Raw genomic sequence first — 10,616 nt, forward strand, 5'->3', positions numbered from 1 at the left:
GCATGCAAGTTATGGATTCTTTTAGTGTGGTGCATGAGAGTTGGCAGGCTAGTAGATCCATGTAAGTGGTGGACGTTTTGACTAGTATATTCAGGTTTAGGGAGTTTCTAGCTATGATGGCTAGACCTCCTCCTCTTTTTATTTCCCTGCAGATCACTGTTATTTTGTATCCCTTGGGGCAGACTTCTATTATCCTGGGATCTGAGTCTGTTGTAAGCCAGGTTTCTATGAGGAAGAGGCAGTCCAGATTCTCGTTTTCTATCCAGTCTTTTATGTGTTCTGTCTTAGGGCCTAGAGCTCGGATGTTTAAGTAGGCACATGTAAGTGTTGTGTATTCAGTTTGTGCACTGCTTATTATTTTTGGATAGATGAGTGGTCTTGGGTGAGGATGTGGTTTGGTGATGGTGGGAGTTGTTGGTCTTCTTTCCCATGTTCGTGTGATGGTGTGGTGTGCATAGTACTGGTATTTTATGTGCCTGATCACTGTGGTTCTCCTGGTTGGGTGGAGAATTCTGTTAGTAATTGTGATAATTGGAATTGGGGCGATGTTGTTTACTGTTGCTTTCCAGTTGGTTAGGAATAGGATGATCAATTCTGTTAGTAATTGTGATAATTGGAATTGGGGAGATGTTGTTTACTGTTGCTTTCCAGTTGGTTAGGAATAGGATGATCACTGGGATAATTTGCGTTTGTTTTTGTGTTGTCGGTTTCATTGTGCTCGATGGGAGGTAGGAGTTGTAGAGCGTGTGGTTGTATGTGGTTCTTTGGGTTGGAGAGGTTTTTTGTTTTTTTTTTATATTATGAGAGGAGAAGGAACGTCGCAAGGGTCGTTGGGGGTGGAGTTGGTCTCCCACACCCGACCAACTCCTTCCCTTGCGGCGACTGAAGGTTCGGTCGGTTGGGGCAGCTCCCGAGTCAGGTTAAGTATTTCTCAGGAAATTCCTAAGAGAAATAGTTTTGACAGATATATTAGCAAGTAAACTAGAAGGGCTCTTTAGTGGTGACAGCAACTTTGAGTTTGAAAAAAGCTGAAAGGTAAATGAGACACCAAGCACCAGCTTGTGACCAAAAACTGCAGACTGAGAGCCACAAGAGAAACATTTCACCTGTACTGACTAATATGTCCTTTGTTAAATAATCATTCTTTAGCGCCTCTCCAGACCGGCACAGTTCACTGATGGGTAATAGCTCACCTTGACCAGAAGGAGACTGAGGCAAACTTTTGGCTGTAGTACATTGAGCTCCCCAACCGAGGAGACTGGTGTCTGTGAGAAGCACTGTCCACTGGGGCTGATTCAAACTCATCCCCTGAACCAGATTAGAAGACTGTAGCCACCAGCACAGGCTGTAACGAATTAACCCCCGAAGAGGGTCCAGATAGTGCATATAAAGAGCTAAGAAGGGATTTTTGTGATTTATTATAAGCATTTGTATAGTAGCATACCAGTAGGTAGGATCTATGCGATCAATAACTATTTAGAACAGGTATTTGCTAGTGGCGTACCTAGCCTATGTGACACCTGGGGCCCATCATTTTTTGACACCCCCCCATCTGTATGAAAAACATGATTTTTAGTAACAATCCACACGTCACACAAGAGTGTACCTAGGAAAAGGCAGCATCTTGAATGCTGCAGTGAGCAGTACAACATCAATACACCCATTGTAAAACTAAACAAGCCAGACTAGTACAGATCAATCCTGCACAGTCAATCCTAACAGAAAACTGTGTCTTTCGAACACACAGAAAACACCTTCGCCTAGTATGGAATATGTAATCACAAACTAATCCCTCTCCCTTTTACAAAACTGTAGTGTGGTTTTTAGCTATGGTGGTAACAGCTCTGACGCTAATAGAATTCTGAGCATCAGAGCTGCTACAACCATGGCTGGCGCTAAAAAATGCTCTACAGTTTTGTAAAAAGGGGGATAAAATAGAAATACGTAGACAAAGGTTAAATTGAACCAAGAAGCTGGACTCTGCATACAATGCAACACCACAGAAACAGCGATGCATCTCCCCTAAAGCAAAAAAATAAATAAATAGAATTTTTTTTCTACCTTGTCTTCTTTGGTTTCTGCTTTCCTCATCTTGTCACTCTCTTCCTTTCATCCACTGTCTACCCTCTCTCTGCCCCTTCTATATGGCATCTTCTCTCCTTCTATTCCCCTTCCAGAAACTTTATGCCTCCCTCTTCCATTTCTCCCTTCACCCCCATTGCTCTAGCATCCATCTTCTTCATGTCCCTCCTCCAATGGTCCGGCATCTCTCTCCTCTCCTCTTCTTTCCTTCCTTCTCCCACACCCTCATGTTCTGGCATTTCACTCTCTCCTCTCCCTTCCCCCCACTTCCATCGGCATATACCCCCTTTCTTTCCCTCCAACCCAATTCCATCCAGCATCCTTTCCCCACACACCAATTCCATCAGTATCTGACCCCTTTCTTTCCCTCCAACCCAATTCTATCCAGCATCCTTTCCCTGCACACCAATTCCATCAGCATCTGCCCCCTTTCTCACCCTCCACCACCCTTCCATACCACTCTGACCTCCTTTTTCTCCCTCCACCACCCTTCCATACCACCTTGCCCCTTTCTCTCCCTCCACCACCCTTCCATACCACCCTGACACCCCTTTGATAGAAACATGAAGGCAGATAAAGGCCAAATGGCCCATCCAGTCTGCCCATCCCAGCAACCATTATCTCTTCCTCTCTCTAAGAGATCCTAGGTGACTATTCCAGGCTTTCTTGAAATCTGACACAGTCTCTGTCTCCACCACCTCTTCCAGGAGACTCTAACACACATCTACCACCCTTTCTGTAAAAAAAGTATTTCCTTAGATTACTCCTGAGCCTATCACCTCTTAACTTCATCCTATGCACTCTCATTCCAGAGCTTCCTTTCAAATGAAAGAGACTCGATTCATGCACATTTACATCATGTAGGTATTTAAACGTCTACCATATCTCCCCTTTCCTCCAAAGTATACAGATTGAGATCTTTAAGTGTGGCCCATACGCCTTATGACAAAGACCACACACCATTTTAGTAGCCTTCCTCTGGACCAACTCCATCCTTTTTATCTTTTTGAAGGTGCGGCCTCCAGAATTGTACATATTCTAAATGAACTCCCACCAGAGACTTATACAGGGGCATCAATACCTCCTTTTTCCTACTGGCCATACCTCTCCCTATGCAACCTAGCATCTTTCTAGCCATCTTTTCAACCTGAGTGGCCACCTTTTTAAAAAAAAAAAAAATCTTTATTCATTTTCAAAAATTACAACAAGTGTACAATATTCATTCAGAAATACCTTAATTCATCACTTGACATTCTTATTTGTATTATTCCAAATAAATAATTATATAAGAAACCCACTCCTCCCACCCATATACCAATAAATAACAACTATCAATATATTATCTGTCATAATCCCAACCCCCCTTATCATATTCAATATTCTGGTGTTTAAGATGTCTGATCACTAGAATAAATTGTCAATGGCCCCCAAATCTTTTTAAACTTATTATAATTAACTTGTTGCAAAGCAAACACCCTTTCCATTTTATAAATGAGTGGCCACCTTAAGATCATTGCATACAATCACACCCAAGTCCCACCTTGAGGAACACCACTGGTAACATCCCTTTCCTCAGAGCAATCTCTCCATTGATCACTACGCTCTGTAGTTTTCCACTCAATCAGTTCTTGACCCAGCCCATCACTTTGGGACCCATCTCGAGGGCACTCAGTTTATTTATTAGATGTCTGGATGGAACATTGTCAAAGGCTTTGCTAAGTTTCCAAGTTTATTGGTTTTTAATATCCCGACCATCAAACAATTGTCTGGCCGGTTAACAATCAGCTTAAAAAAAGAATTAATAGTAATAGGATGTGAATGGAAATATCTTAAATTAAACATAAATGACAAAGACTTGACATACTTGAATGTGAGGAAATTGTGGGGGAAGGGAAAAAAGTTACATTGTATAGAAGAAATGGAGAGAGTGGGGAGGGGATGAACATTAGGAGGGGGGAACGTTAATGTAATGAATAATGGATATTTGTCTAATATATAAAAAAGAGCATTTTTTTTTTTTTTTTTAGGTTTGGTTATCCAGTCAAAAAAATTGATCAGATTTGTCTGAGAAGACCTATCGCTAGTGAATCAATGTTGCCTCCAGTCCTGTAATCCACAGGATTCCACCACCCTTCCATACCACCTGACCCCCTTTCTCTCCCTCCACCACCCTTCTAAGCTCCTCTCTCCCTCCAAATCAGCAAGGTCCCACGATGACTGCTTCTGTTGCCTCTGCTCTGGAAGAGGTAAGTGACGTTGGAGGGGGTGGGCCGGCAGACGCAGGGAGTTGCGGCAAGGTCCCGCAATGACCGGTTGCCGGTCCACCCCTTCCAACGTCACTTACCTCTTCCGCAGCAGAGGCAGAAAATGGCAGTCATCGCAGGACCTTCCTACACTTCAGCGCGACTGCCGACTCTGCTTCGGAAAAAGTAAGGCAGCTGCGCTGAGGTGCAGGTGCCGAAAAGAGCAGCGCTGGAGGTTCCGGGACTGGCTGGCTGTGCACCCCTCTAGGGCTAGCACCTAGGGTAGTCTGCCCCCCCCCCCACGCCCTTGGTACGCCACTGGTATTCGACATCATCACATGTCCAAAATAAGTCAGTTTCTGTCTGGTAATTTTGCCTTCCAGGGACAGCTCCAGGTTTATATAATATAAACTATCAAAAGTATAAAAAAAACTAGGCATCCAATTAAATGCTCAACATAATGTTCATATGCCTACAGTAATCTGTAAGTAGTGGTAGTGATCATATAGTTCAATTATCAACAAGGGCCTCGAGGTCCATAAGGAGCATTCACACTATATCGGGGATATTATCTTCATTAATGAGTTTGAATTATTCTCATTGGCCCAAATAGCGGGGGGAAAAGCTCCAAATTTGGAGAAAACACTTTTCAGGTTAAAAAACCGCTAGGCTTATCTTTAATCAAATTCTAACCACTAGTCACAGAATAACATAAAGAGTCTTAAACCTTTTTAACAGAGTAGATCTTTACATCTAAACCTCAATAAGCTCAAAAAATATCCAATATGACTTAGCTCGCACTCCAGCAGTCCTTTCTTGCTAACAGAACGGAGTTAATATCCTCGATATAGAGTGAATGCTCCTTATGGACCTCGAGGCCCTTGTTGATAATTGAACTATATGATCACTACCAAGACTTACAGATTACTTTAGGCATATGAACATTATGTTGAGTGTTTATATAATATAAATCATATAAACCATAAATCATATCATATATAACCCCAGAGTTGTCCCTTGAAGACAAGATTACCAGACAGAAACTGACCTATTTTGGACATGTGATGAGGGTGAATTCACTGGAAAAAGGAGGTGCTACTTGGCATGGTCAATGGTAAAAAGAAGCAGATGAGACGAAATGGCTGGATAACATCAAGCAATTGAAAGAAGCCATGAAAAACAGGGAGGCATGGCGAGGACTTTCCTACAGAGTATCCAAGAGTCAGACACGATTGAATGGATAGTAGTATTAGTTGCCTAATTTAACTGTGAAGAGGATAAGAATGATTGGACGCATCTATTTCAGTTGCCAGGAAGTTCTTCTTTACCCAACGCGTGGTGGACACCTGGAATGCGCTTCCAGAGGATGTAATAGGGCAGAGAACGGTACAGGGGTTTAAGAAAGGATTGGACAATTTCCTACTGGAAAAGGGGATAGAGGGGTATAGATAGAGGGCTACTGCACAGGTCCTGGACCTGTTGGGCCGCCGCGTAAGCGGACTGCTGGGCACAATGGACCTCAGGTCTGACCCAACGGAGGCATTGCTTATGTTCTTATGCTATAAACCCCTAAAGAGTGGCAGTTCACCTGGTTTGGTAGAAGATCTTTGGTGGAGGAGGGAGATAGGTCCTTTACAGCTGCTATAACTTCCGACCGCAAGAGACTGAAGCTGGCAAGCCAGCCAGCTCTGCTTCAATTGCTAGCACTACCAGCAGGCTATAAAAAGTTAGAGGGAGGGAGGGGATTATAGTGGACTGTGGCGGGTGGCAGCAGGTGGCGAGGCGGTGCTGAGGAGACAAAGGGCGTTAATGTGTGCTAAAATTTATAACACGTTAATCATATTGTTAATGCATTAAATGTGAAGTCTTAATTAGAATTATTAATTTTTTATATCAGTGATCTTAAAAAAAGCTCCATTGATATCAAGACAAATTATTCCTTTATAGAGAATCCTTCATTAATCTAACACTTCTTAAATTATATGCTATTTCGGCAAATTCCAGTTCGTAGAAATTTTTCAAAAATTTGAAAGCACTTGACTTGCAATTACTGAGGCAGCAGCTTAACTAAATCAAATTTGAAGTTATCTACTGTTCCATCATTCACCCTCACTAACTTGTTAAACAATTAAGTTGCGTGTGCAAATTGGCAATGTGCGCAGTTTTGGTCACAGTATACAGAATTTGGGGGTCACTATATAAAACAAATAGATAAGTACAGTAGCACTGTGTAATCAATTTAGCCTCTGTATGGAAGGATTAAATTCTGCAGTAAAACGGAATATTATTGAGATTTTGAAATCTGACATTCTGGTTTCACAAGGAGCTAATTTTGAAAAATCACAGCTAGTTCCCAGTAGAGAACAGATGACTAGGAGAATCCATTTTTGCCTTCTTAGTGACAGAAATTCAAGAGGGTTTGTGATTTTGCTCTGCAATTATATTCCTATGAAAATAGAAGAGAAATTCAATTAATTGTTTCCCCCTAAAATTGAATTTCCCTTCTTTAAGTAAAACACTGCCTGTAGACCAAGAATATTACCAATGGTAGCCAAGTCTTAAAGATTTCAGTGAGATTCACAAAAGTTTGGAAAGCGGGACCAAGAATATTAAACATGTTGCCTCTTGTTGGTTCCTTTTTGCTTGTCACTGGTTCCTCATCATTGTCCCCTCTCTCCAGCCATGTGTCTCCAGACTCACCTTGCTGGTATTTCCTCTTTCTTAGATGTGGACTTCAACCAGCTGCAAGGTCCCAACCGTATCATCGTGCCCTTCCTGGCCTGTGGAGACCTCAGTGCCTATGATTCTGACCGTACTTACTCTCTGCAGGTGAGACTCCTGCACTGGTAGAACCTTTTTCTCATTGCTGAGAGGACATTAGATTATCTTTATATATATATATATATATATATATATATATATATATATATATATATATATATTTCTGACCCTTACAGCCTGCATGGTGTAATATTTATTCCGCTTTCTGTGGATTTGCTGTAGAGTTTGTAATGTAGGCATTCACTGAAGTGGGCAAATGCCAATGCTTTTTTTTTTTGTAAATCTTTATTAAATTTCCAAACTACCATAGTGCAAACAAACAATTTCAATATACATAAGTTTACATGAAATGCACATTAAACATTAATGCACAACTATTTCCCCCCACCAAATAAGCAGAAAAAGTACATACCTACAGAAAACCCTCCATATATTCCCCAAATGAAATTCCAATCAAAACCCTCCCCCCTCCTACCCACTCTGGATGTGTATGCATGAGGGTCGATAAAATAAAATCAGTTATCATTCCTTACAGAACTTAGTCAATGGTTCCCAAACATCCATAAATTCCTTATACCATCCCTGTTGTACAGCCATCGAACATTCCATTTTAAAAGTACAACAGAGAGATTCCCACCAAAAAGTGTAATTTAATCTATCACAGTTCTTCAAATTCCTCAAAATAAGTTGTATGGCAACTCCTGTCATTATAAATAGAAGTTTGTTATTTCTAGCAGATATTTGGTTTTAGCCCTCATTAACATACCAAATAGGATGGTATTGTACGTCAATAATACTAGCCAATGACATTTTGAGAAACTTACATTAAGAAAATTTGTAGAGTCTGGCAGGTAACATTAGATGCACAAAAAGAGTGAATGGTCCAAAGGAGGGATTGTATGAATGGGAAACATTTCTCTGGTTTCTAGTTAAAAACCATAAGACGCACTTTATCCATCCCCAAAAAGGGGGTAGAAAAGTGTGTGCGTCATATGGAGTGAATACATCTTCCCCCCCTGGGTACCTTTTTTAAAGTTGTGGTGGTCCAGCATGCTCTCCTGCTGGATGGCTGGCTTTGGTAGCAGAGTGGCGTGATGCAGGAGCACAACCTTTGCACTTCCAGCCTGGTCCCAATGAGAACTGACCATAGCCAGTTACAGAGTGGTGCAGAACCAGGCAGGAAGCGCAAAGGTGCTCCTGCATCACACTGCTCTGCTACCAAAGCCAGCCGTCCAGCAGGAGTGCATGCTGGACCACCGCAACTTTAAAAAGGTATGGTGGGGGGACTGCGGGCGGCTTTGGGCTGTGGGTGGCTTCGGGTTTTTGGCTGTGGGAAGCTGCGGGCAGGTTCCTTGGGCTGCAGGTGGGCTGCTTCAGGTTGTGGGTGGGCTGCTTTGGGCTTCCCAGCACCAGACGCACCCCCCTGTAGAGGAGGAAATTTTTTTCCTTGGTTTTTCCTCCTCTACAGGGGGGTGCGTCTTATAGAACGAAAAATATGGTAGATGCTTTTTTTCAAAAGCTCATGCTTTAATAAATTGTTTATTCTAGTGCAATAAGTGTGTCATTTTGTACAGTAGGGTATTCTCCCCATAATCGCGAGCCATGCAGAAGGAATCCACTTCAGGTTTTTAACTCCTCCTTCTACCGAGGTCTCTGTTACCCCCTTCAGTTTTTTCCTTCTGCACACTAGCCGAAAGGTGTCTTTCTGATCTGCTCTTTATATTTCATTATTACGTCTGGCATTTTTTTGCGGCTATCGGTGTACCACAGCTCCACGGTGCGGGAAAGAACTATATAAGAACATAAGAAGTTGCCTCCACTGGGTCAGACCAGAGGTCCATCGCGCCCAGCGGTCCGCTCCCATGGCGGCCCATCAGGTCTATGACCTGTGAAGTGGTTCCTGACCATTTCTATAACCTACCTCTGCTTCTATCTGTACCCTCAATCCCCTTATCCTTCAGTAACCTATCTAAACCTTCCTTGAACCCCTTTACTGTGCTCTGGCCTATCACAACCTCTGGAAGCGCATTCCATGTGTCCACCATCCTCTGCGTGTGAGGAGAAGAAGCAGACTTGGGTCTGCAGCTGGCAAGTTAATCCCTTGGGGACCTGTTTTGTCAGCCTGCAGGAGCTTGGGGTCTATTTCCCTAGTAGCTTAGCTCACTTACTGAATCACAGGGGCTTGTTCAGGCTGTTAGGCATTAGCAGAGTGCCAGCTGTGCTTTGGCCCTCCCCTCACTTTTTGTAGGCACGTTTGAAGATCTGTTGGACCTTGGTCTGACTGACAGCCCAAAGATCTTGGCTTTTGAAGGCTGGCTGATTGAGCTGAAGCAGGCTGCAGCACCTTCAGAATACAGTGTACAGTGAGTAAGGCTATTACAGCCTATGGGCAAAATTAGGATGGAGGATCTGAAATTCCTGTTTTTATAGGTTTCTGCCACTTCCTGTAGGGTCCCCCACCTTTAAAATCCTGTTTACTGGATTTTTAATTTTTAGTTTAGTCATTTTTGAGCAGCAATCTTGGATTTTCCAAATTTTTTTCAAAACCTTCATATCACCTCGTTTTGCTTCAAAACTGGCAGGGATGGGAGTCCTCATACTCTTTTACCTGTAATTCATGTCAGATTTGCGCTGGATGGTCACTTGAGCGCCCTTGCGCCATGTACATCACAGCTCGTGAAGGGGGGTGGGAGTGTCCGGCTTATCCTCCCCTTTGGTTTCTAGGGCTTTGGAACTGTTGGGAGGGGGACACTGTCTGCCGCAAGAAAATCCCTTCCAGAGTCCTGGAACAGTGGCAAATCTAAGCACAAATGCGTGGAATCCGCTGAGAGCAAGAGACATAAGGCAGATTTGCCTAGAGGGGACTTGTTGCTACCTAGTAAAGCCTTTTCTCCTGAGTTCCTTAATTTGATTTGGAGAGCTTTATTTGGATAGCCAGAAAGCTCATATGAAGTCTGGCAGTGAGCCAGGAGTCGCATAGAGGAGCTTAGACTCCCAGGGCACATTAGCGGCATTGCTAGAAACTGACCAGGATCCTGTGGACCTTTCTGACAAGGATTCAGAAGGTGAGGGGTCAGTCTGTATGCCTTTGCTCTCACAGAGTTTCCCTGCCGGGAGATATAGGGTCACCTACAGGAATGAGTACACAGAGCACAGTGGGGGCTGTCGAAATTCAGGTCATAGAACCAGTGTCGCCAGAAGAACTAGGGCAGATATTCCATACATCATAGTATCCAAGAAAGGCTCAGAAGACTGGAGACCCATCCTAAGTCTCGCACACGTCAATGAGACCCTGAAGGTTTCATACTTGCATGGAAATAATGTGGTCAGTAATTGCAACAGTAGCTCCAGTGGAATTTCTAGCTTCCCTAGACTTGTATTAATTTGTATTAGTTTAATGATTAATTTTTGATATGGATAAACAGATTTTTTAATTGTATGTATTAATTATGATTTATTAAGATTTGACTGTTTTTATTAGAATTGTTATTAGAATTATTATGATGGAGA

The 10,616-nt window shown here is 42.7% G+C and overlaps 1 protein-coding gene across 5 annotated transcripts in view; it reads left to right on the forward strand.

The window, feature by feature from the left end:
• FTSJ1 (FtsJ RNA 2'-O-methyltransferase 1) overlaps nt 1-10,616 on the forward strand; it is a 54,829-nt gene that overhangs the window by 27,521 nt on the left and 16,692 nt on the right. For all 5 annotated transcript variants that reach the window (XM_033923390.1, XM_033923382.1, XM_033923411.1 and 2 more), the window contains one exon: nt 7,051-7,154. In XM_033923390.1, the coding sequence (XP_033779281.1) occupies nt 7,051-7,154 (104 nt within the window). The remainder of the gene's footprint in view (nt 1-7,050; nt 7,155-10,616) is intronic.

Source organism: Geotrypetes seraphini, chromosome 1, assembly GCF_902459505.1.
Source record: "Geotrypetes seraphini chromosome 1, aGeoSer1.1, whole genome shotgun sequence".
NCBI lineage: Eukaryota > Metazoa > Chordata > Amphibia > Gymnophiona > Dermophiidae > Geotrypetes > Geotrypetes seraphini.